The sequence below is a fragment of the Meriones unguiculatus genome, chromosome 4, assembly GCF_030254825.1.
Source record: "Meriones unguiculatus strain TT.TT164.6M chromosome 4, Bangor_MerUng_6.1, whole genome shotgun sequence".
NCBI classification, from domain to species: Eukaryota; Metazoa; Chordata; class Mammalia; order Rodentia; family Muridae; genus Meriones; species Meriones unguiculatus.
The window spans coordinates 15,157,152-15,184,276 of NC_083352.1; the positions used below are offsets into that span (position 1 = coordinate 15,157,152).

General features: G+C 41.0%; 1 protein-coding gene across 1 annotated transcript in view; it reads left to right on the plus strand.

The window, feature by feature from the left end:
- Kat6a (lysine acetyltransferase 6A) overlaps positions 1–26,753 on the plus strand; it is an 81,257-nt gene extending 54,504 nt beyond the window's left edge. Inside the window, exons 10-18 of the mRNA XM_021634820.2 lie at positions 4,035–4,150; positions 8,200–8,341; positions 9,904–10,065; positions 10,982–11,075; positions 13,304–13,535; positions 14,206–14,419; positions 16,106–16,705; positions 18,944–19,256; positions 21,514–26,753. Coding sequence (XP_021490495.1) covers positions 4,035–4,150; positions 8,200–8,341; positions 9,904–10,065; positions 10,982–11,075; positions 13,304–13,535; positions 14,206–14,419; positions 16,106–16,705; positions 18,944–19,256; positions 21,514–24,167 — 4,527 coding nt within the window. The 3' untranslated portion in view covers positions 24,168–26,753. The remainder of the gene's footprint in view (positions 1–4,034; positions 4,151–8,199; positions 8,342–9,903; positions 10,066–10,981; positions 11,076–13,303; positions 13,536–14,205; positions 14,420–16,105; positions 16,706–18,943; positions 19,257–21,513) is intronic.
- Positions 26,754–27,125: the final 372 nt, after the last annotated feature.

Below are 27,125 nucleotides of genomic sequence, written 5' to 3' on the forward strand. Positions count from 1 at the left end.
ACCGTTCTTTACACAGTAATTTTGTGACCTAACATGGATTGTGCCACTTTTCTTCTTAGAAAACCTTCAGTGTCTCTTAGCCTTACTTAGAATTTTTAAAAAACCAAAATCTGTACAGGTTTAGGTGGTCTTGTGTGGTCTTTGGCTGCTTTCCTTCCCCCTTGCCCAGTGCTGTCCAGACCCAGGCACCCTCTGTCCTCACTTGTCAAATGTAGTCTGACCATAGCACTTGAGGCTCCTTATGTCTGAGGTCCACATGCCGAGCTGAGTCACTTGTTTACTTGCTCTAGGTCAGTGCTTTCAGAAAGGCTGTCCCGCAACTCACACTAGGTATAACACTCTTAGCCATTGTATCACTGACTACCCCTGTCCTGCTTGCTTTTTTCTATATAGTGCTCATCGTCTCTTGAATTTACTTGACTTTGCTTTTTATTTTGAGATAGGGTCTCACCATGTAGCCTTGGCTGGCTTGGAGCTTACTGTATAGACCAGGCTCTCCTTGAATCCAAAGCCTGCCTCAGCCTTCTGAGTGCTGAGGTAAAAGACTTGCACTACTGTACCTGGCTTAAATATGCTCATTTCTAGGATTTAAGTGCTGTAAGAACAGACAGTTGGTCTTTATTTACTCCTAGGAAATGTGTGCTTAGTCTGAAGTAAGGCTTTGTTTAATGGATGAAAGTTTCTGCTGGGAGAAATAGGGTGAGAACAGAATTAATAGGCACATGAAGAAAAAGATGGCTAGAGAGAGTTGGAGTAGCTGCTGAGCTCCCAGTACAGTAGATAATAGTGATATGGCTGTAGTCTGTGTGTCTCCCGGGGCAGTAGGTAAAGTTCTACAGAAGAACAGCCCGGGAGAGGAAGAGAGCACCTTTGAGAGCGTGTGCTTGAGTGCGAAGGGATTGAGTAGATTAGCTCACACAGTAGGGATTGGATAGTCCAGCAGTGGTCATGTGCAGGCTGGTAGCTGTTTAGTCTGTGAATTTTAATGCTTCAGCAGTCCCAGGCTGGTATTGAAGGTCTAGAAGATTCCTAGTTGCCTCATAGTCAGTTCACATTGGAAAGCTGAAGAATCTGGAGTCCACTGCCAGGGGAGGACTGTAGCAACCAGCACCTTGATAAGCCTCATGTTTAGGAAGAAAGGCAACACTGCTTTTTTTCTCTGGCTTCCTTCTGTCTAGGCCATCTTTTGGGAGGTCTTGCCCAGTCTGAGTGTGGGCTCCTCCCCCTTCAGTTAAACTTCTCTGGAAATGCCCAGACAGACATACTCAGAGGTGTGTTATTTCCAAGATGATTCCAGAGCCTGTCAGGTTGGTATCCCAGGTTAACCATTTGCACAGCACACAGCAACTAAGTAAAGTGAGACTGGCAGAGACCCTAAGACAGGGTTACCCGCAGTGATTAATAAGCTTGTATCTTGCTTGAAGGACATAAAAAGATAGACACTGTAGCATGTGACATGGAAATGAACAGAAATTCTTGTATAATGATCTTTTTCCATGAGACTAATTTTTTTTTTTTTTAAGAGTATGTATGTCTGGCTTTGTACTGAACATACAGGTAAAGATACAGACTCAGGAACTTTCACTTTCATAAGTGACATGAATGGCAAATAATCATAAACACAAAATACAAATTGATAGTAGAAAGAAATGCAATGAGAAATTTATTAGGACTTCCTGATCTAGGCTTCTGTGGCTGTGTTCAGAAGATATGTAGAAAGGGAACATGTTTTAAAAATAATGATCTGAAAGAGTAAAGAGAAAGTCAGTAAGGCAGGCAGCTGTAAGAGGAGTGACATAAGGAAATTGCCTAAGAAATGTCAGGGTCAGGAAAAATAAAGTTGAGGAACTAAATTTAGTATGACAATCAATAAGGGTCACACAAACTGAGACTGGAGCCAGGCCAGAAGTTGAGGATTGTGGTTTTTATCTTTAACTGTTTTGGGAAGCCCTCAAATGAAATAGCAAGCTCATACTTGCATTGAGGATTGTTTTTTCTTAGGCTGAATGCTTACCTCAGTTGGTAAGCGTGTTTATCTAGAATGCACAAAATCTAGGGTTTGGTCCCCTGTAACACACACATACACACACACACACACACACACACACACACACACACACCACAAAATCAGGCGGGATGCTACACACCTGTAATCTCAGAACACAGAAGATGGAGGCAAAAGGCTCAGAGATTTTTTTTTTAAGATGACCTTTTAGTAATTCAGTAGTTGATGGGGCAAGATGCAAGTGAATGAGTGAGTGCGTGTGTAGCTGTTTCCTTATGGAGAGCCTTGTTGACTCTAAACCTGAGTGAGTGGAAAATCCTTCCTCTGAAGGCTGCACAGGGGAATTGGGGGTGGGGGTGAAGTACATATGTGCATGAGCGCATGTGCCAGAGCATTGCACTGCGCCAGAGGAGAGGGTGTGTGTGGCAGAGGGGCTGGCTCTCAGCTGTGGTGATGTGCAAGCAGCTATACTGGAACTGGATGTCCACGTTCTCATCGGGTATCCGACTGGAGGAACACCGGGTAGCCGATGGGCAGCCTCTCCCATTGCAGGCTGCCGCGCAGCAGGTGCACGCTTTAGCTTTTAGAGTTCTAGTTAGTCCAGGCCTCAGGGAGGGAGGTTTGGGTTCTAGTGTTCATTGTTCTGTTTTTCTGTACTACTACTCTTGATGTGAGCTGCAAAGACAGATGAAAAGATCCTAGTTATAAATTACAGTACTTAGAATCTAGAATGCAGTTTAAAGAACAGTCTTTTAAAATCCTTTTCAGTGTGTTTTTGTCCTGTTTTACTGTTGGAGGAGTCCTGGAATGGTGCATTTTATCCAGAAGATAATCATCTTTTGTTTTAAGGTGATTCAGGAAGAGCTTGGTCTCAGTTGGCTCTATTCCACTGTGAAACCTGAGATAAGTCCCTTGGCCTTTGAGGAAAGGGAATTAGGAAAAGGAAAGGAGGGGATTGTCAAATCAGATGTGGTGAAGAGGGTTCTTTCTTACTAATTTCAATCAAACCTGTGACTATGACTCCTTATTTCTTGTTTAGTTTTGTTGTACATGTATCTATGGATTCCAAAAAGGAGGCTTTTAATATCTCAGTGGTTTTAAAAGCATAATGTTGAAGGAAATTTTTGATTTTTTTTTTTTATGAAGATAGCACCTGGTAAAATCTAATAACTGGTCAGCCTCAATTGTAATTCTGTCATTTTCTTAGGTGAGTTGATATTTTATAAAATGTCCATGATGAACACATACACATGCATATGAATTTGTTGCTAGGTTTTATGCAGAGTAAATTAAACTGCCTTTCAATTTAATATTTTAGACCTGACTTTTAGAAGCAACTTGTATTTGAACGTCTGGTATAGAAAACAAGCAAGTTGTCAAGGCTACAAGCACCACTTTCTTGACAGTGCACTTTAGATTATTATTACAGGAGTAAGGGGAACAGCGAGACCATTCCCATTAATAGACAGTAGAAAAGATTGGCCTGTGTGAAATAGTGGGGTTTTGTTCAAACTGTACACAATGAAGAAAATATCACATGGTGCAAATTGAAGACCTTTTTGGTACTTGCTTTGTCATATTCTTCTTATATTGTTCTTAACTATTTACTTTCCCAAGTCAGAAAATTATTCTTTTCTGTGTGCTTATATGATAGTCTAGGTTATTTGCTTTGTTGCAAGTTCACAGAGTATTCAGCATCCTTCCCTTTTAACCCAGTAGTTTCTTTTAATAAAAGTTGTTAAAAGAGTAAGCTTAGTTGAGGAAAATGTCCTGTCTCTAAACAGAAAATCAGTAATACTATAACTCCATATGGTTTAAGAGGTCTGCTGGCCTTTTCTTTATGGTGCCACTCTTTAAATGTAGAGCTCACTTCAAGATTTGTTAGCTTGCTCTTGGCTCCTCATTGCTCTTTTGCTGGTCCTGAAGGACAGCATTTAGAATGCAGGGTGCCAATATTATTAATCATTGTTGTTTTATGTCAGTGTTCTTAATTTAGTTAACTTGTGTAATGTTTTTATTGATTTCACAGAAAGTCGGAGTAACTGGGCCCCCTGACCCGCAAGTCCGCTGTCCCTCTGTCATTGAGTTTGGGAAGTATGAAATCCACACCTGGTATTCCTCTCCATATCCTCAAGAATACTCAAGGTATATTTTGATCTCGTAAGACTTCAAAACTAGAAGGCACCTGGTGTTGTTTCATCTAGTTCATCTTTTTACATTTAGAGAGCTTTCAAATAACCATAATAGCAGTGTGCTTTAACAGCTGCTTCATTCTAGTTAGATGACCCTGTCTGATACTGGTCCAAAACTGTTGTTTAAAACTGGAAACCAAATGCACTGTGATGTTATCTTTAAGGTAGTATCATGAATAAAAACAGTTAAGCTGATTTATAAGAAAAGATTAAATTATATACATCTATGATCTTTTTATATATGTATGTATTATGTGACCGTGTGAAAGGAAGGCAAGAACTACATCAGCTCCTACTATTCCCTGCTACCTAGTGATTATTCCTTTGGAGTTTTGAATGGCTATGCTCTTGAATGATTCCAAAAAAAAGAGGCTAAACTTTTCCATGATGTTTTAAGTTAGTTATTATTGTTAAAATAATTTTATTACATTTGTATGTGTGCCATAGCACATTTATATTAATGGACAAACCATGGGAATCAGTTCTCTCCTTCCATCATGTGGACCCTAGGCAGTAAACTCAAGATTATTTTACCTGCTGAGCCATCTCATCGGTCCCTGTTGCCATCATTTTAAAGCAAGTTCTTTATAAGATATCTATATCAAAAGTATTAATCTGTCAGCTGTTCAGAGGTTGCAATGCAGATAAATTGAAACCACACGACCTTGATCCTTCTACTCAAGGAGGAGTGGCTGTAGAGAGCCAGCCTTCGCACTTGCCAGGAATGATGAAGGACAGCCATGGACTTTTGTCTTGTAAGACATTGAAAGTATTCATGAAATTATTGCCATGTGTTGTGATAAAATTGTTATTAGAACCGTTTGTGAGAGGGACTGGTTCAGTGAAGGAGTATTTATTGCCAGCAGAAAATAGCCAAAAAGTATAGTGAGAATCGTAAGGCAGAAAGAAACAGGATAGGCACCTTCCTTACAGCAATATTTTAAACATTTTTTTGTGTATTTCCTTACTCGTTGTAATCCTTTTAGTTCTCCATGAGAAATATCCAGCAATGTAATAGTGTCTTTAGGAATTACAGAGTTTGTTTTCTGTCTTGTTTTCATTCTTACAGTTACATTTTTGAAAACTAAATATATCTACTCAGTTGAGTTTGGTGGATTTACTTCTGAGTTCTTTTTGAGTTGAGTAAAATGCTTAGAGATCTTAGTTTTTTTCTTTTTAATATGTTTGTGGTATATATGTCTTTGTGTATGCATGTTCCCATGTGTGCCTGGGCACATATGTACCTGTGTGCACATGCATGCAGAGGGTCAAGTTTGATGTAGGGAATCTCTCTGTATGATTCTTTACCTAACTCTTTTGAGACAGGACTTCTTCATGAAACCCAGCCCACATACATAGCTGGCTTCACTAGCCATTTTGCTCAGGGAGCCCCTGTCTCTGAAGTAACGGGTGGCTCCTCGTCCCAGCAGACATCTATGTGGGTCCTGTTGCTTGCATGGCAAGCACTGTCACTCTTGAGCCCTCTATACACCCCAGAGAGAATATCTTTCACATAATAAACCTCTATTCTTAATTTTGGAGGACTCTACTTACTGTTTTATATGAAATTACTTCTAGATTAATTTCTTATTAAACACTTTTAAAACAAATTCCAAGTCCCAGAGCATGCAAAAAATTTGTAGCAAACAAAAAAGAAAGGACCCTGAAAGAAAACATTGGGGAGTAGAGGGAGGGCAGGATTGTGCTTTAAGGAATGCTGCATAAAATCCAAGTGTTTATATATACCTAGTGTGTTAGGTACCCTTTCCTTGGTTCACACAAACAGGTAAGCCAAAGTGAAACCACACTAGTGATGCAATACCATATAGCATGGATGAGCCCAGGTATAGAAACTGACATTCTGGGGTAGCCTCACTAGAGCTACTCGTTAATTAGCTCATTAATACCCTCTTTTCGTTTAGAGCTCTCAGTAAGGCTGATTCCCATGTAAGAAAGTAGCTTAAGAAATTCTACTGCCTTTTGATTCTCTTCCTGTCCGGCCTTGAGACATAGACTATATAAGATTACAGCTAGTACTAGATTTGCATAATCTCAGTTATTGACGAAAAAAACCAAACACAATCTTGGCTATTAAATAATGAGGTAAAACAGAAGAAAAGAAAGTAAAAATTACTGCTATAAATTACAGCATGGGAAATTCACCTGTTGAGCTTGATAACAAACTAAGGATTTCTGGACTAGCTTGGTGAGGTGAAAATTTCTATCCTCTTTTGCAGACCTGAGTCCAGCAAGCATATTTAGGACTAGAGTTTATATGTGGCTGAGATGGGATGTGAGCCCACTTCTGTCTGAAACACATAGCCATACCCTTTGACTGCTGAACCATACTACATGTAGCACCTGTAACTTGGCTTATATCTTCACCTTTAATTTGAGAAATATTTGATACGGCATCTCTGGCCCTTCATTACTTTTCACTTTCTATTTTATAGACAGTTTTACTAATTTGTGATGTTCCTGCTTGGCCTCTTTAAATAAATTTAAGAGGGGATCATTTGTGTGTGTGTGTGTGTGTGTGTGTGTGTGTGTGTGTACATGTATATGCATGCCGTGGCACAAATGTGGAGACCAGGAGACAACTTTTTGGTTTTTCCTTCCACCTTATTGAATCAGGGTCTCTTGTTTCTGCTGCTGGCTGTGTACTACAGGTTAACTGACCCAAATTCTTCCATCTTGCCAAGGAATGCTGGGACTACCAATTACTAATGCAAGGAACCACATCCTGATTTGTTAGCTTGTTCTTTGTTCTTGTTTGGTTTTCCATCTTTTTTTTCTGATTTTTATTTTTCTGTCTTTCTTTTTTGTTTAGTTGGTTTGTTTTGGTTTGGTTGAAACAGGGTCTTGCTGTGTAGCTTCAGCTGGCCTAGAACTCAGAGATCCACCTGCCTCTGCCTCCCAAGTATTGGGATTAAAGGTGTGCACCACCACACCTGGCTTTTGTCTTTTTATTTTTATTTTTAAACCGAGGAACATAACCCAGGGCTGCCTTGCACTTGTGAGTGCTGTACCGCTGAGCTAAATATCCAACACCCTTCCCCCCAGCATCCTACCTTTTGTGGGCCCCAGAGATTGTCTCAGCTCATCAGGATTGCACAGCTGCTTTCTCACCAGCCAAGGATAATGTTTTTGTTTTTTAGACAGGGTCTCACTGTGTAGCCTTTGCTGGCCTTGAACTCACAGAGATCTGCCTAGCTCTGCCTCTGGAATGCTTGGATTAAAGACAAACACCACCATGCCCTACCCAAAATAATGAACTTTTTATCTAACAAAGTTTCATACAATGTTATTTGTTTTGTTGTTGTTTGAACCAGGGAAACACGGAGACAGAACTTTAGGGCAGAAAGGATATGGTGTGCAGTATGGCCTAACTTCCCCAAATGTGTTCAGTGATTTCATACTCAAAAGCACTTACAAAGTAGGTTTTTACAACATACACACCCTGTCCATTTTGCCCAGCACTACATATACACTTACAGGTCTCTAGCACAGAGCCTGACATCTGGTAAGTATCCAAGAGCTTATTTCCTGAAATCAAGGCATGAGTGAAGAAATAAATGAGGAAGGGATCACAAATCTATAGCTTTATTCTACTTATTGGAGATTCTCACATTTGCCCTCCAGCTGCTATCTAGTTGGTGGCTACTATCTAAATTCTGAGGTGTTTCCCCCCTCCTTTTGTAGAAACAATGCTACATTCTTACCAATTTTTTTTAGTTAATTATTTTTATTTTGGGGGTGGCACACATAGAAGTCAGAGGACAACCTGTGGGAGTCATTTCTCTCCTTCCACCGTGTCTGTCTGGGGAGTCAAATTCAGATCATCAGGCTTAGCAGCAGGTGCCTTTACCCACTGAGTCATTTCGCCAGCCCTGTTCTTTCCACTCTTTAACATGGGTGGTAACAAGACACAAAAGAAGTTAAGAGTCATGAAAATTTGAAGATCTATAAAATATAAAGCCCTATTTTAATTATCATTTGCAGGCTGCCTAAATTGTATCTTTGTGAGTTCTGTCTAAAATATATGAAAAGTAGAACTATTCTACAGCAGCACATGAAGAAATGTGGTTGGTTCCATCCTCCTGCCAATGAGATTTACCGAAAGAATAATGTTTCTGTCTTTGAGGTAAGGTAGCTGTCTAGTGCCTGTCTTCTGACCATTTCCAAACCAGTGCTCTCTGTGCCACATCTGTTGTTTACCCACTTCCAAGTCAGATAGTTCATGGATGTGAGAAGCAGAGTTAAGTCAGTCCAGATGGTACCAAGTCTCTAAGCTTGAACTTACAATAATTTCCTCTAGTTTCATTGACTCAACACATCAGCCATAATATATTTTACTATGTTATGTATCACTAAAAGGGAAAAATACTGCTAATTAAAAATTTTAAGATTTTACTTGACAAAATGCCAGCCTGTTTTTTACATTATGCTAGGATGTGATAAAAATAGATCTCAGAGTCTGAAATAGAGCATTTAGAAAGGATTTATAAATCAGGGATATTGGCTTATGCCTATAATCTCAGAAGGCCAAGGCAGGAGGATTGCCATGAATTTGAGGCCAGCCTGGGCTACACAGTGAGTTCCAGGCCAACCTGAGCTACACTCTCAGGAGAATAAAAGCAAAACAAAACAACAGTAATAAAGTGCTTCTATTATTAAAAAAAAAAAAAAAATCTCATTGGAAGTGTGTTTAGTATCACTAGTAAATCCTAACAGGATGATATAGCTATGACATAAGTTATACCACGTCTGTGATTCTGTGTTATTATTAATAGGGTCTTTAACTTCTCGAAGCACAGTTGTATGGTTTGAGTGCCAGATACTGAGTTCTTGTATGTTGGGTCCTGTTAATTAATGTAATGATAGATATTCAGATGATCTGGATCTCTTCAGTCTCTCTTGCTGGATGAACCATTTAGTTCATCAGCCAGATGTGTCAGGTGCACTATACAGTGTTGTTTGAGCGTATTCAACAGCAGATTGCTTTTTGGCCTTTCCAGTAGTAGGTGTGTGTTCTGTGAGATGTCATAGTAAGGTATGCACCTAGGAGTGCAGTTAGTGTGGCTGTATCTTTGGAGAGCTCATGTGGGGATCTATCAGCATTTTCATAAAAGACACAGCTCAAGGCACAGGGATGTGAGGATGGACAGAGCGTGGCTCCTGATCTTAGCCTCCTTGACTCTGCCTTGCCAGGTGCTTACACTGCTTGGCACTCCTGAGTAAATAACACTCTTTACTTTTGTCTGGGGCTGTGCCTGACCATGGGAGCAGACAGTACCTTGTCAGGCTGCTTCGGGGATATCAGCCTCATCGTATTTTACCTAAGTCAATTGTGGATCTTCTATTAAATACTTTTGAAAATGAAGTTTGTCAAATGAAGTATCCCTGAAATTAGTTATTTTTCTTAGGAAAGCAAACATGCCATTTCAAATCTCAGCTCTCACCTCCTTCTTTACATGTTGATGCTTTGTTGACATTTAGGGTCTTATTTAGTCATCTTAGAACAGCAAGTACTGTCATACTGCCATTTCAGAGGATAGCCTTTAGTCTGTGTGTTCTGATCACCTACAACTTTTTCTAGGGTAGACTAAGGGTAGACTAGTGGTGCTTACAGCTGATATGTGTGCTTCCAGAACCAGAGGACATTGTACTAACCATTTTTTTGTTTTGTTTGTTTGTTTTCTTTAGGTTGATGGGAACGTGAGTACCATTTATTGTCAAAATCTGTGTCTCTTGGCAAAGCTGTTTCTTGACCACAAAACACTCTATTATGACGTGGAGCCATTTCTTTTCTATGTTCTAACGCAGAATGATGTCAAGGGCTGCCACCTTGTTGGCTACTTTTCTAAAGTAAGTATGCCACTTTAAAATGTTTGAATTCATAGAAATCTGGACATCTCTGCTGGTTCTCAGGAAGGGATATAGCAGTATGTAAAACCTTGTGGGTACCTTTTAGCTTTTTCAGGAAGGAAATAGAAGGAATATTCAAAAAACTTAGCAAGTGCTAGAAGATGCCTAGTAACATTCAACAGACTATTCTCCTAGGAGAAAGAACTATGGTAATACTCAGGAGGAAAAGCTTTAACACAACCTTCAGTCCCATGACGATGGCAGCTAGAACCTGTGAAGTAAACACCAGCATTACCTCTGAGTTCTTTATCAACAGAACCACTCTAACTGGGTTTTTAGGCATGAAAATAGCGTTCCTAGTCAAACAGTATTACAGATGTACTCAAAAACAAGTCTGTGGTAAAAGTTTTAAGTGTACAAAACAGATTACTGGAAAGTCCTAGCTTTATAAGAGATCTTTTGGGCTACTTTCCTTGTAAATAAGATTGAAAATTCGTCAGCTATTCCATGAGAATGTCTTTGTGCCCACATTTAGGAGTATTTTGTGTATAGTTAGGTAATAAAGTCCATGGTAAGCTGTCCTTTGTAGCAGTGCAGGAGCTGCCTAGAATGCTGCCCTGCCGTGGGGCTGCTGACCACTGTGAGCTTAGGTTCCTTTGCTGGCCTTGGGCATCAGTACTTTGGTTTTAGTGGCAGGTAGTTTTGGGTGGAATCATTCTGTTTTATGTTATTACCTTCCTAGTATGGTTGCTTTGCATCTGTGGTAGTGATAAGCATTGTCCTCCCAGTGGCCTTTTTGTGATGTGCATTGTTTTCCCAAAGGACAGGAGTGCTTTGGGCTGATAATGATTGTTTATTAATGATTTAGCGTTACCAGCCTATTGTTCTAAAACTTGGCGTCTGTTTTCTCCACCAGGAAAAGCACTGCCAACAGAAATACAATGTCTCCTGTATAATGATTCTTCCCCAATACCAACGTAAGGGCTACGGCAGGTTTCTCATCGATTTCAGTAAGGATTGTATTAACATATTTTCTTATTGTTTTCTCCTGTGGAACTTTTAGATGTGTATCTCTAAAGATTTGTAGGCTTCTTGTATTTCTTTGTTTCTCTCTTTAAAAGAAAAATTATTGTGTCTCACAATATGCCTGTGGAACTTGGAGAACAACTTGCAGGAATCAGTTTTCCCTTCCATCTGCATGTCCTGGACAGTGAACTCAGGTTGTCAGCTTGGCAGCAGACATCTTTACCCACTGAGCTGTCTCTTCATTTCTTGTCATGCTGTTGAGTGCACCTCCTAGACTTTAAGACCCTGTACAGTCTTTTTTCTTTTGGCTTAGCACAAAATATTTTTTAATATCTAATATCAAATACAGTTTTATGGGGCCCAGCAAGATGGCTCAGTGGGTAAAGGCACTTGGTGCCAAGCCAGATGACTTGAGCTTGATCTTGGTAACTCACATGGTGGAAGAAGAGAACCACCCTCTGGTCTCCACATGTGAGCTGTGGTACGTGCACACGTCTACGTACACATACATATGTAAATGTAAAAAGATTTGTTTGATACATTTTTTACATATGATCAGTACTGAAAGTCTTTAATGTGCAACGTTGATTTCAAGTAGGGCTTAGTTATATTCAGTAACCCTGATTTAAAGCAGTGTACGGAACGCTGCGTAACTACATAGTGAGTGTTCATAAAGAAGTACAGCGTTGCCCGTTTTCACTGTCCATTATCTGAGTAATGTGTGAGTTTAGTTACAGTTGAAAAGTACAGCTTTAAGTGCCCTAAAAAATAAAGTTATAGGAAATAACTTCATCTGAGTTAAAAAGTGAAAGCTAATAGTTCTCAAGAGGTAATAGTGAAACCTGTATTCTGTTTTAAAATGGTTATCTTAGAAAATATTGAAAAGAGGCCATGCAGAAAGAATGAATCAGACTAAGGTTATTTTTTTTTATATAAATTTTTTTTTATTTGTTGGATTTTCACTATGAATCCCAGGCTGGTCTGGAACTCATTAAAGATCTGCCTGCCTCTGGCTCTCAAATACTGGATTTAAAGGCATGTGCTACCATGTCTGGCCAAAGCTAAGGGTTTTGATTCTAGTCCTGAGAAACTAATTCTCATCTGAGCCATTTAAGCTTGTTTTACTTGGCTTAAGACCATACTGACTAATTTTTTCATATGTGGAGTTGGGCATGCTTGTTGCATACCTCTAGTTACGGCACGTAGGCGTCTGAGCCCCAATTCCATGCCTGGCTGTACAAGAAAGACCTTATCTCAAAATAAAAAAACAAACAAGGTTAAGGAAATGGTGTGCTTATGTTAATTAGTGTTTTTGAGGCATGTAAATAACTATGATGACAATGTTTTAACCTTTTTCCAGTGTACTGTCTTTTTCCAGATTACCATTCTTAGACTGATTTTACATATTCCTTAAAGACAAAAACTATTTCTTTTCTACTGTTTGTATTTTCAGTGATTTTTCTCTGAAAATCTTTGCCCCTTCTCTTTATTTCCAGTTCTTGAAAGCTAAGCTAGAGGAAAGTACTGTCATAGCCTGCTCCCATGACACACTCATTTTCCCAGGTAGTGGCATTGAGAAGGGACAACAAACCTCTCCTCCCCTCCTTCCCCTCCTCCTTCTCTTTCTTTTGTTCTTTTCTCATGCATTACACCTCAGCTGCGGTTTCTCCTTCTCCACTCTTTCCAGTTCCCCCCCTTCTTTGTTTCCCTTCAAAAAACAAACAATCAAAACAAACAAAAACAACAACGACAGAAACTGTGGCCTTAACAGGTTACAATAAGACTAAGAAAAACCCTCATATCAAGGCTTCCTTCTGTCCTGGGGTCACATACAGCAGTTGCCCTCTAGTGGTCCAAAAATAAACAAAGATTTTTTTTTTTTTTCTGTCCCCTCTGGTAGTGCATGGAAATTAAAAAACATTGTTCTTTAATCAGCGGTTTGTTGGTTAGAAACATTTATTTTGTTTTTAGCAGTTTGAATATTTTAACAAGGTGACACATTGACTGTAGGAAAATATTTTTAGCCTAGTGTTCAATATATAAACATATAATCTTCCCTGCAAATTGTTTTGAAGGAGTTTTACAAGCTTAGTCTACATTTTTGAAGGAATTTGCCTTTGAAAACATTGGTGATAGTTCTTGGATTGGTCATGTAAAGAAACATCATTTATTTTTAAGGTCTCTGACACATTTGTAATTTGGGTTTCTTTAGGTTATTTGTTATCAAAGCGTGAAGGCCAAGCAGGCTCTCCTGAGAAACCGTTGTCAGATCTAGGTCGTCTTTCCTACATGGCTTATTGGAAAAGTGTAATATTGGAGTGCCTGTATCACCAAAATGATAAACAGATCAGCATTAAGAAGTTAAGCAAGTTGACTGGGGTCTGCCCTCAAGACATTACATCTACCCTCCACCACCTGCGAATGCTGGACTTTCGAAGTGACCAGTGAGTGTCACACCCTCTGTAGACTTTCAGAAAGTGATCAAGTCGATAAGGTGAATGAGTGGTTAAGGGAAAGGTGATGGCACAGGTGCCTGATGTAATTCACTGAAATGGTGTCTGTGCTGCTCAGGTCTGATGACAACACACAGAGTGTTTCTAGTCTATAAGGTTTGTACCTAAGCTGCTGAATTGTTTATCTTTGAGGAAGCTTCCTCCCTGCTAATGTGAAATAACAGCTTTAAAAAAATCATGTCATTAAGTAAAATATGTTCAGTTTACTTCATTAACTGCCTATATAAATGGCACTAAGTGAAATAAATATTGAATGGAAAGACAGAATTTATTTTTCTTTAAAGTGGTCAGGAAAAGGTCATGAGGAAAAAAACCACTTGAGCTGAATACATGACTAGAAAAAGGAGCTCAGGTGAGCAGGGAAAAGTGTGCATTGGTGAGGTGTGAGTAGTAACGGACTAGGATGAGAGCCTGTCATTATGTGGAGTATGCCCCGCTTATTTTTCTCACCTCGCTCATGCACTGACAGAGTTGTTTTATCTTTTCTAAGCAGCTATTTTTGATGCTCCCATTTTTGAGGTCTTTGCTGGATTGTGTTGCCCTGTTCATTATCATATATGTTGTACATTGTTGATTGCTATAAACTTTTCTCTGGTTGTAGATTTGTGATTATCCGCCGGGAGAAACTTATCCAGGATCACATGGCAAAGCTTCAGTTAAATCTTCGACCTGTGGATGTGGATCCGGAGTGCTTACGCTGGACTCCAGTCATAGTCTCCAACTCTGTTGTCTCAGAGGAAGAAGAGGAGGAGGCTGGTGAAGGAGAGAACGAAGAGCCCCTAGGCCAAGAAAGAGAATTGGAGACCAGTGTAAGGGTATGTTCTGTTTTCTTTATGGGTTTTATGAATATTTGTAAATATATTATGATACCTTGCCAACAAAATGTCCTTAGTAGAGGACCAGGGAGATTAATGCTAAGTTGTTCAAAATATTCAAACTAGAGAACCTTGTTTGATCCCTGGAACTCCTTTTAAGAAGCTGTCACAGTGTCACAGTTGTAATTCTAGTGCTTGGGGAGGTGGAGATGGAGGAGCCCCTCAAGCTAACTGGCTGGCCTTGCTGAGTATGCAGTCAGAGAGTGACCGTGCCTCGTAAAATAAGGTAGAGGGGCTGGAGAGATCTCAGTGATTAAGAGCACTTGCTGCTTTTGCAGAAGGTCAGTTCCCATGGTATTCATGGCAGCTCACAGCCATCTGTAACTCCATTCTAAAGGCTCCAGCACCCTCTTCTGGTCTCCTCAGGCATGGCAAGCATATAGTACACAGACACACATTCACAGAAAAAGAGGAAAGTGTCATTCCTTGGGAAGAATAGCCAAGGCTGTCCTCTTGTCTTCATGTGTACATGCACATATATGTGTGTAAACTTGTACAGACATGCTCATATAAACATGCATGCACACCAGTATTCACACTAGAATTTCAGTTTGTTTTAATGGTAGAAATGTCAGGAATATTGTTGTTATTTATGTTTAATTTTTAAGGCTTAGACGATTAGAAAACCATTAGATTTTTGACAATATGTTAATTATGACTAATATTTCCTGGAGTGCTGTATAGTAATTGGAGACTCTGAATTGAGTCTCAACATGACAGCTGTTAAAGTGAATTTAAAATGCATTTTTGTTGAGCTAGAACATTTAAGAGCTATTATAAGCATGTGTATGTTTTCAGTAAAATACTGGAAGTTTAACTGGATGCATAGACCCTGTAAAGCATTAGTGATGGACTGGGCTACACTAGAGTTGCCATTGTCTGTTTTTTTTGTTGTTGTTTTTAAGTAGTTCTTTAATCCTTTATGTCATTCTCTGATAGGTGGGGGGGGGGAATCTCATCTACATATTTACATATTTGAGAAAAAAATCCAAAACTTTACCATGTTTTTTTTTGAATGTCTACTTCTTGCTCATGTTCCTGTAGCTCAGTGGTTCTCAATCTGTGGGTCGACACCCCTTTGGGGTTAAATGCCCCTTTCACGGAGTTACCCAAGACCATCAGAAAACAGATATTTACAGTTCCGAGCAGCAGCAAAATGGCAGCTGTGAAGTAGCAATGAAAACAGTGTTATGGTGGCCCCAACCTGAGGGGCTGTGCTAAACAGCTCAGCACTTGGGAAGCTGAGGGCCGCTGTCAGAGCCTGTTCTGCCTTGTTTATCGATGCTCATTTCGAGAGAATGTGATCTCATCTGCCACCCATAAAACTGCAAACACCTGATATCAAAGTTGACATTTCATAGTGGTTAGGAGTACAAGATAGCGAGTCAGATGTTTTGAATTTGTGCCTCTGTTACTTCATTCACAAAACGGCATCGTAATACTTCATTGTGTGGTTATGAAAATTAAACTAACAATACGTATAAATACGTTTTAAAATGTGCCCACCAAGGAGAAAATATTCATGGTAGCTATTAAATATTTCATAATTTTTTTCCTAAAGTTCTGCTCTCTTATCTCAACCAAACAGATTGAAAAATTAACCAGTGTTCTTTTTTCCTTAATTAGGTGGGAAAGTCTGTGTCTCGGGAGAACAGAGATCAAGACTCTTCCTCTTTAATAGAAAGCGAAAAGAAACCGGAAGTTAAGGAACTAGCCAGTTCTTCACGGTTGAGCAAACAGGCCCTTCCCCGGGACAGTCTTCCTGCAAATAGCCAGCCACCTCGGAGGGGCCGCTGTGGGAGGAGGAACAGAAAGACCCAGGAACGCTTCGGTGATAAAGACCCCAAGATGCTGGTGGATGAGACATTATCAGCTTCCCAGGAGCAATATGGAGAATGTGAGGAAAAGTCAGAAACCTCCCAAGAACGGTACCCTGAAATGGAAGAACAGATGGCAGCCCCTCAAGTGCAAGCAGAAGGGAAAACGGACATCCCCAAGGGAAGGTTCAGTGAGAGTGTTGAGTTGTGGCGAGGACAGCTGAAGAAAAGCCCCGAGACCCTGAAGTGCCGACTGCCAGAAGGAAATGACAGAGTGCTATGCTGCTACACTGATGGTGACAGGGCTGTCTTTAGGGGCTTCAGTGAGAGTAGTGAGGAGGAGGAAGAGCCAGAAAGTCCTCGGTCAAACTCGCCGCCGATTCTCACAAAGCCCACACTGAAAAGAAAGGTGAGGTATCTGTGTCCTTTCTCCCTATCACATGATTTGTTATGTGGGTTATCTGTCCTGTAGTTCTGAAGTGGAACACACTGTGGCTCATGTGTTAGAACTTGACACTACAGGCACATGAAAGCAAGTAACTGAAGCCATGGAAAGAGAAGTTCCTGGGAGGATGGCACTGTCTCTGCCAGACAGGTCCCAGGCTGATAATGCTTCAGCCAGCAGAGTCAGCCTTCTCACACAGAGCCATGGACTCTTTCCTTTTTCTAGCAGGGCTGCTAAAAAGTGCAGGCCTCTTTAAAGGAAAATCTTAAAGACTTTTTTAGATTTTTACCATTATTGCAAAGATAATACACGAGTTCCCATATGCTCCAAAATCAGTCCCTCCATTATGCACATTTGTACAGTTATTGATCTACAACAAAGACATTAGTTAGTAGACAGCATGCTTTATTCAGATTTCTGTTTGCCTAAATGGCCTTTCCCTGGTTAGGATTCCATCCAGTATTCCATGTTACACTTAGTGCTTCTCTTCAGGTTCTTATGGGCTATGAGTTTCTCAGACTTTTTGTTTGGTGTGACCTTGAAGGTTGTTAAGGCCAACTGTTTAATACATTATTTGTCATTAATTAGAATGAAGTCATGCATGTGACTGAAAGGGAAAGAAGTGTTTCATCACATCTAGCGGGTGTATATCGTACTGAGTATTTGAGTCTGTGTTATTGGTGATGTTCACCCTCTTGAGTTTCTCTGCTGTTGTTACTTTTTTCCACTTTTCATGTCGTAGTGAAGGAAAGGCATCATGTACAAATCATACTTAGGAAATGTGTGGCCACTTACTCTAGGAGCGGAGTGCCTGCATAGCTTAGATATGTCTCCATTCTGCTGTTGCTGTCAGTAACCACCTGATACTTGAGTGTGTGACACTGTTTTAAACTTGTAGCTTAGCTCTTCCTACCCAGCATGTGGAGGTTTCTTAGTTATCCTTCTGTTATATTCATAGTCTCATGACAGCATGGGGAGTTTGTTTTGTTTTAAGCCCCTTCTAACATTACAAGACACTACAAACTTAACTTGGATATTTCTTGCCTCAGCTGTAGAATCAGCCCTTCTCTAAGAAGCAGAGCCATTCTTTAACTTGAAAATTCTCAGTAGATTTTGAAGTAGAGAAAAACTAAACTGATTAACTCTGTGGTTGATTGCATGGTCATAAAGAATATGCGTTTGCCATTCTAGGGTTTATTTTTCCTATTTATGTGCTAAAACAAATACTATTTTCTTGTGTAAAAAACATGAATATTAGGTGTTGGAGAAATAGCTCAGTGATTGAGGGCACTCACTGAAGAGAAGCCAGTGGAATTGTATACAAAGTACTTAGACATTCTTGAAATTCACTTAAAGGAGACTCAATAGATTGTATTACAGCAATGCCTATATGTAGGACCTTGAGTTAAGTACTAACCTCTCTACCCTCTGTAGTAGAAGGCTTTGATTCAGTCATTCCCTCGGTTATTGTTTCTATTACTTGGTGATATCACTGTAAAGCCAGCCCCCGATAAGGGTGTGCTGAGTGCAGCAAGTTTCAAACAGTGCCATTGCTTTTATATCAAATGAATACATTTCAGCTCTGCATTGCTGTGCTCTGCTCTAACTAGTTTCCCCAAGTAACATGCAGATTTATTGATATAATAATGTATGGTGATATATGAGATGTAATATTTTTATTCCTTTTGCTCTTGAACAAAAGTAGAGGGAGTAGGATCTAGGCACTTCAGAGTATAAAATGTAACTGAATTGATTAGAATGACCTTGGACACGTGCTTTTTATATCATGAAGCTATAGTTAGTATAAAATATTCATGGGGTTTTTGTTGTTGTTTTCTTTTTTTGTATTTATGTGTGTGCATGTGTGTGCACATGTGTGCATGCTTGTGCCATAACAGGTATGTGAAGATCAGAGGACAACCTGAGAATTTAGTTTCCCACTTCTGTCATGGGATCCGAGGGTTGAATTCAGATTTTCAGGTTGCCAGTTTTCAGAGCAAGCACTTTACCTACTGAGCCATCTTACTGATCCACATCTTTGTGTTCTTAAGACTGTATGTCCTTAACAAAATATCTTTCGGCAAACTGCATCTCCATTTTAAATATGTGAATTCTGAAAAGTTTTAAAACTTTTATGTTACATACAGCAGAAAAAAAAAGTTCATTACTATAAATAAAATACTTGCTTTTTTTACTAAATAGAAACCAATTCTTCACCGAAGAAGACGGGTCCGCAAGAGGAAACACCACAATAGCAGTGTGGTCACAGAAACTATCTCTGAGACCACTGAGGTGCTGGATGAGCCTTTTGAAGACTCTGACTCCGAGAGACCAATGCCAAGACTGGAGCCTACTTTCGAGATTGATGAAGAGGAGGAGGAGGAGGAGGAAAATGAGCTCTTCCCCAGAGGGTACTTTCATCGCTTGTCCTCACAGGATGTTCTTAGGTGTCAGTCTTCCTCCAAGAGGCCATCCAAAGATGAGGAGGAAGAAGAGGAGTCAGATGATGTGGATGGTATGTTTTAGAACTGTTTCTTACAGTAGTTTCCCTGTATTTTCTTACAGTAGTTGTAGCAATAACCTTCCTCAAAGGGTTAAAATGAACACGACTCACCAACAGGAAGAGGGGTGTTTGTGAGCTCTGCTGGTTGCACGCAGTATATCCATATTCATTCTTACATTTAATTTCTGCTTTAATCTGGACCTGTTCTTGGCTTTGCAGGAAATCTTATTATTGGAAGTTCTTCCTTTTTGCTTCATGTTGTTTAGGTTTTTATCTGGGTCTTCAGTTAAAGGTGATGGAATAACTGATTACTAGGCTGTGCGTTTTCTGGTGTTAGTATGTTTTGCTCATTGCTGCATGCTGAGTGCTTAAGATAGTGCTCAGCCAGCTGCATCAGTGTGCAGGAGGCACCTGAACATCAACGGGAGCATCTGTCCTCCATTCAGAAGCCTTCCTGGATCAATCCTGTACGGTGGCTCACTCAGCCAATAGTCTCTTTTGTTGTTTTGTTTTTATCTTGTTTTATTACTTACTCTGGCCTGCTTCAGCCTGTTTGGTCCAGGGATTATAGGTGTGCACAACCTATAATCCAGTAACCAGTTGCACATTTCTAATAAGTGGCAACAATAACAAAATAAGCAAAGTTATCAAGTGTAGCTAAAATTCCAGTCATTTACTTCTAAAATAGACTTGTTTTTAATTCCACATTCAGATACACAGAAACTGAGCCTCTTGTGGTGTGAGATCAGGAGGAAACTAGACCTTTGCATCCTAACCTAGGTTTTACGCAGTGTGTGTTGTCTCCACCTGCAGTGCGTTTGCCGTGAATGGCCTCAAAAGCAGCCTTTTTATTTTCCCAGGGGAATGTGAAGAGAGCTGGTAGCTCGACACCGTGTTGCACACTTTCTCTCTGCCTTATTTAGTAGAGCTTTTCATTTTATTCTCTTAAATCTTGACTTCAAACCTGGTAGATAGGACTTGGGCTTTTCTGACAGGAGATGTAACTTGGTGGTGATGGGCCCTGAGTTCAGTCCCTAGAATCAAAAACAAAACGAAAATCCTTGGTGTGGGGGTATGTGCATGTGAATGTAAGGTACATATGTGTATATGTATATCTGCATGTATGTTCATGTGCGCGTGTGAGCATGCATATGTGTGCATGTGTATGTGTGTATATGTGTTTTTCTCATGTGTATTTGCATGAGTGTATGTGTGTGTGTGATCTATGAGTATGCATGTGACGGGGGACAATGAGAGAAGAATCGTAAGTATGTGTGTTAGTCTACCTTTGGAGCTCATTCTGGCCTCACATCTGTGACCGACTTCCTTTTGCCTCCGAAGTTGAAATTCACACCATACCTAGCACATCTTTCTTACCATATGATACATATTTTTAATGTAGTGCTCATGAAAGTTTTTGCTTTATAAATGATGATCCAGAGTTTTACATATTGCTGTATATCTAGGGAACTTTTTTTTTTTTTTTTTTGGTGTGAATTGGGGCTTGGTGCTCTTTCTTGAATGCTGTGTATCGCGATGGTGTCCCACAGATAAGCTCCTATGACCTTGACAGTTTTTCTCATACAACATTGCCTTTGTTAACTTCCCAGATACACCACAAATGCACCTTTATTCCCCCCCCTTAATGTTTGTAGCCTTGAAAAATTAGTAATAGTTGGGAATATATTTAATGCCAGTGAACTCTACTTTAAAATGACTAAAATTGTATCTTACCTGTGCTTTGCCACAGTTTTAGAAAAGGCAATGCCAATGCTGAATTTCTTTCCTCTAAATGTTATTAGCACTTTGGCCTTTTCTTACTTGTGTAGGACTACATGTCAGTGCTTGTTTAAGACTAAGTGTCTTGCAGTTGTTACGGTATAAACACATTGACTAACAGCTGTTAACAGGGGTGGCTCAGTTGTGGTCTACAGGAGTTAGCTTATGGTTCCACTTCACATAATGATTTTGTAGAAACTAAGAAAAATGAAAGGTAACAAAAGAGCAAATGGAAGAAGCTCATGTGTGACTTAGAGCTGGAGCTCCTGTTGCTCGCTGTGTGCATCTTTACCGAGTTTAGACTGAAACTGCTTTTGACTAGGAGGCGGTAGAATCATGTTGCCCAGGACTATTTCATTGTCCTGCCAGCTCACTGTGTAACTTTAAATGTCATCAGTCAACTTTATTCCTTAGATTCTTCTGTTGTACATGTTGGTCTCAGAGGAACACTAGGTGTTGTAACTTGTCTTTACTGTCTCTTTCTGTGCAGACACTCCTGTCCTAAAGCCAGTATCTCTCTTGCGAAAATGTGATGTGAACAGTGCTTCACTGGAGCCAGATACCTCTACACCTATGAAAAAGAAAAAGGGATGGCCCAAAGGCAAGAGCCGAAAACCTATCCACTGGAAGAAAAGACCTGGACGAAAACCAGGGTTTAAATTGAATCAGGAAATCATACCTGTTTCTACACAAGAATGCATAGTTGAGCCCATGGTCCCCATTAAACCTGGACGTAAACCCAGAACTCAAGAGAATGAAGAAATCGTTGAGATTAAGGAGGACTTGCCCTTGTTGGAAGAAAGGAAGGAGGAGATGCATACAGAGCCAGATGAGGAGGCCGAAGAGGAAGAGGATACAACTGGCAGTGACATTAGAGCCATGTCCCCACTGGACAGCAGCAACAGCCCTGACACAGAAGCAAAAGAACCTGAGGCAGAAGAGGAAGATGAGAAGCCTTTAGATGAGCAGAGGCAGTCAGAGGAGGACCCCCAAGAGCTGGAAGAACAGGAGCAGGAGGAAGAAGATGAAGTGACAGCAGAGGCAAACCAGAATGAAGACCATGATGCTGACGATGAGGATGACGGCCACCTGGATTCCCTAAAGACAAAAGAGCCAGAGGAGCAGCCAGCTAGAGAAGACCACAAGGAGGAGCCTGGCGTTCAGGAGTCTTTTTTAGATGCAAACATGCAGGACAGTAGGGAGAATACCAAGGACAAAGATGAAACTGAGCCAGATTCTGAAGAGGAACAGCCTTCCCATGAGGCATCTGTGGTGTCAGAGACCATGCCAGGTTCTGAGGAGGACCATGAGGAAGACTCAAACACTAAGGAAGAATTAATTGAGCTAAAAGAGGAGGAAGAGATCCCACACAGTGAACTAGACCTGGAAACTGTACAGGCAGTACAGTCTTTGACTCAAGAAGAAAGCAGTGAGCATGAAGGAGCCTACCAGGACTGTGAGGAAACTCTTGCAGCCTGCCAGACTCTGCAGAGTTATACCCACACAGATGAGGACCCTCAGATGTCAATGGTTGAAGACTGTCATACTTCGGAGCATAATAGCCCGATATCCTCCATTCCATCTCATCCTAGCCAGTCAGTCCGCTCAGTCAGTAGCCCCAGCATGCCTGCCCTGGAGAGCGGCTACACGCAGATCAGCCCAGAGCAAGGATCCCTGTCCGCACCCTCTATGCAGAACATGGAGACCAGCCCCATGATGGATGTGCCTTCCGTATCAGACCACTCTCAGCAGGTGGTAGACAGTGGCTTCAGTGATCTGGGCAGCATCGAGAGTACCACAGAGAACTACGAGAACCCAAGCAGCTATGATTCCACCATGGGCAGCAGCATCTGTGGGAACAACTCCTCCCAGAGCAGCTGCTCCTATGGCGGCTTGTCCTCTTCCAGCAGCCTCACCCAGAACAGTTGTGTTGTTACTCAGCAAATGGCAAACATGGGCAACAGCTGCAGCATGCTCCAACAAAGCAGTGTCCAACCTGCTACCAACTGCAATATCAAGTCACCTCAGACGTGTGTGGTGGAAAGGCCCCCCAGTAACCAGCAGCCACCACCCCCACCACCCCCGCCGCCGCCACCACAGCAGCAACAACAGCAGCAGCAGCAGCAACAACCGGCACCACAGCCCCCCCCACCGCAGCAGCAGCAGCAACAGCAGCCCCCTCCACCACAGCAGCAGCCGCAGCCCCCACCACCACCACAGCAGCAGCCCCCTCTGTCGCAGTGTAGTATGAACAACAGCTTCACTGCAGCTCCGATGATCATGGAGATACCAGAGTCTGGAAGCACTGGGAACATCAGTATCTACGAGAGGATTCCAGGGGATTTTGGTGCTGGCAGCTACTCCCAACCGTCAGCCACCTTCAGCCTAGCCAAGCTGCAGCAGCTGACTAACACCATTATGGACCCTCATGCCATGCCTTACAGTCATTCTCCGGCTGTGACTTCCTATGCAACCAGTGTTTCTCTGTCTAATACGGGACTGGCTCAGCTAGCTCCATCTCATCCCTTAGCTGGGACCCCTCAAGCACAAGCCACCATGACTCCACCCCCAAATCTGGCATCTACTACGATGAACCTCACGTCACCTCTGCTACAGTGCAACATGTCTGCCACCAACATTGGCATTCCTCACACTCAGAGGTTGCAAGGGCAGATGCCAGTCAAGGGGCACATTTCTATCCGCTCCAAGTCTGCGCCTTTACCCTCTGCAACTGCACACCAACAACAGCTATATGGCCGCAGCCCACCAGCAGTTGCCATGCAGGCTGGCCCTCGTGCATTGGCTGTTCAGCGTGGCATGAACATGGGGGTTAATTTAATGCCTACTCCAGCCTATAATGTCAATTCCATGAATATGAACACCTTGAATGCCATGAACAGCTATCGAATGACACAGCCCATGATGAACAGCAGTTACCATAGTAACCCTGCCTACATGAACCAGACAGCACAGTATCCTATGCAGATGCAGATGGGCATGATGGGGAGCCAGGCCTATACCCAGCAGCCTATGCAGCCAAACCCTCATGGGAACATGATGTACACTGGCCCCTCCCACCACAGCTACATGAATGCTGCCGGCGTGCCCAAGCAGTCGCTTAATGGACCTTATATGAGAAGATGAGTGAGATGAACTTGCAGTTAAAAGCTTAAATATATATAAATAAAGGAACTTTTTATACTGACAAACCAGAGAAAAAAAAAAAAGGACCTTTTTTCCAGTTAAAATATTACTGTAGAGTTAGAGGAATTTTTCTTTGGTTCATTATTATTATTACTGTTTTTTGTTTTGTTTTTAGAAAACCTGATCTCTTTTTGGGGGTTCAACTTTGTTTTGGGTTTTTGTTTTCTTCACAATCTTGAACATTTTACAGTAGAACTCATCTAAAAATGGATTTGGGTAGGGGAAACATGCACAAAATCTTCTCATAATTAAAAGGAGCCTTACTTTCTTTATACACCACATGGACAGAATTTATGTAAACGTGAATTTATTTTATTTTAAAATGTGTGTTTCCCCTCACTGTCTGCAGCTCCCAATGTTGTCATTTTTAAATGTTATATATACATCTCAAGGGTCAACTAGACCGTTTCCTCCAAACCCAACCTTTCATTTCCCACCTCATTCCACAGGAGGCACTTAGGGGAGACTGGGATGGGGACATGGGAGAGCGACCCAAGCTCCTTAAACTTAATGTTATTGTTATTATTATTATTAATAATAAAGTGAGGCAGGAAATGCTTCTCCTTGTAAAGTTCCCTCCCCTCCTACACACACACACCTCCAGAAACCTTTCCCCAAGAGTGTTTCTAGGTAGACGTCATTGAAATACCTGTTTTCCTTGAATCAAGTGTAATATAATTCTTTTTTAAAATATTCCCACTCAGCACTCAGAGACACAAAAATACTGTAAGTCTCACTTAACAGCAGAATCTCAGAGGAAAGCTGTTTGCAATCCTACTCCAGCCTTCGGAGGATACAGATGGTCAGCTAACAATCAGAAAGGGGACACGAACCTCTTGGTTTTTTACCACCTGGTGAATCAGCCATAACATGCACACTCCACTCACCTCTTGTTTAGTATGTACTTGGAAATGTGGACTAAGGGTCTTGTGCTTGCACCTTTGATTCTGGCCACCCTCAGAGCAAGCCCTTGTGATTTGCCTGTCACATAATTTATTCGTAGTTTCCACGAACGACTGTAGTATCAGTGATTTAGAAAACACCTGGTGCACAGTGAGTCTGAAGGGAAATGATGGTGTGACTCGTGTGAGTGCTGCATACCTCTTGTTCTCATTCTGTCCCGAGGTCCTGACGTCACCCCGTGAACCAGTGTGCGCCAGCCCCTCTCCTGTGAGGACGAGCAGGAGAGGCCCACCACCAGCATTAGAGCACATCTGGTAGCAGGGAGTCAGGAGGTCGTGCTGGTTCACTGGCTCGCCCGTTCTCTTCCTACTGCTCCAGGGATAGGTAAAAATTATATATATAATTATAATTATATATATTATATATGCCATCATTAGACGATGGAAACTATTATACCACTTGGTATGTGCAGTCAAATATCCAGAGGGGAGGACATATGCTTAAAGAAACACCTGTAAGCATCAAGTCTCTCCTGTATTTGTACATTTTATAGAGATAAAATTTTTAAAGTACTAATTAGGCATTACATTTTTTCAAATGCACAGGTTTGTTGGGCTTTTTTATACCTTAATCGGCTTTCTCAGTTAAGTGTGTTAGATAGAAAAGCAGAATTCCACACCGTACCGCTATCAACTCTGAGCATGCGCAAGGCTGCGTAGGACCCAGTTTCTCTGTATATACTGTTCCAGTTCCCAGTCATCTCTGTAGAATGCGCACCATGCTGTCCTCTCCCACATCTTCAGCTATGTCATTGCTTCCTGGATGGGATGGGGCAGGGATGGGAGGGGGGAAGGGAGGTCTACTTGGGAGGAGGGGGGGGTCAAGGCAGAAGGAGAAGCTGTTGAAATGAGGGCCGTGAATTCACTTTCTGTTGGTTTGCAGTTGTGTTTGGGTTTTTTTGTTTTGTTTTGTTTTTAAATTCAATCAGGCAGCTCCCTTTTCCACAAGCCTCTTTGTGACTGTAGAACTATTGTAGAAAAATATGTTCTTTTCTATATTATAAAAGAAATTATCCAACACGGTAATATTGGTACCTGTCATTTTTTCACTTCTGTTTTAAGAAAAAAAAATGTATTTTTAGCAAGATAACTTGGGTAATCTTCTAAAAAAGAAATTTAAAAACTCACTTGTTAGTGACTTTGATGCCTTTTAAAATAAGAGCTTTTTCATTTCATTCCATCTTTAAAATTTTTTATCTTTGTTGTAGAATATTAAAAACTATTTTAAGAAAGATAAAAATTCTCTTTAAAGAGATCTCTAGAGTGTGTGAATAGAGCTCCAGATGCCTCTAAAAGCCGCATGTACAAACTGAGTCTGTTCCTGTCTGTTTATATTTGCTTTTCCTGTTTTGTAACCTCTTTGTACTTTGTTCCTGGTGACTTGTAAGCTGAGGGGAGGGGTGCCTAGACGCCTTTGTATTTCTCCATGTCATGCGCTCCTGGCCAGGTAGCCTCCCTTACTCTCCTTGTATGTAATATCTTTTTCTCCCTTTCTAGCAAGTACTTTCAAAAGAACTCTGTACATTTTAACATAAAAAAATAAATTATGTTGAGCCATTTTGGATGTCTGTCTTGCATATGGAATTTTTCTTCCGAACGGTTCAGACTCTCCAGGATTCTTTTTCGATGCAGAGACTCTGCATATTAACCTTCATACCCGTGTCTTTTGCTTTGAAATTACAGTGTCCATTTATGTGAATGTTTAAATACCAACAAAAACTGAGGTAGGGGTTGTTTTTTAGGGAGGGTCTCAATATGTAGGCCTGGCAGGCCTAGAACTCACTACAAACCAGGGTGGCCTCCAACAGATCAGCCTCCTGCCATGAATACTGGGATCAAAGGGGTGTTGAAATCTTACCTTCCCCCTTTCTGAAGGAAATGCAGTAACTTGAGTTTGAATTTTCTGGAGAAATCCATTTGAAAACTTAAAGGGGTC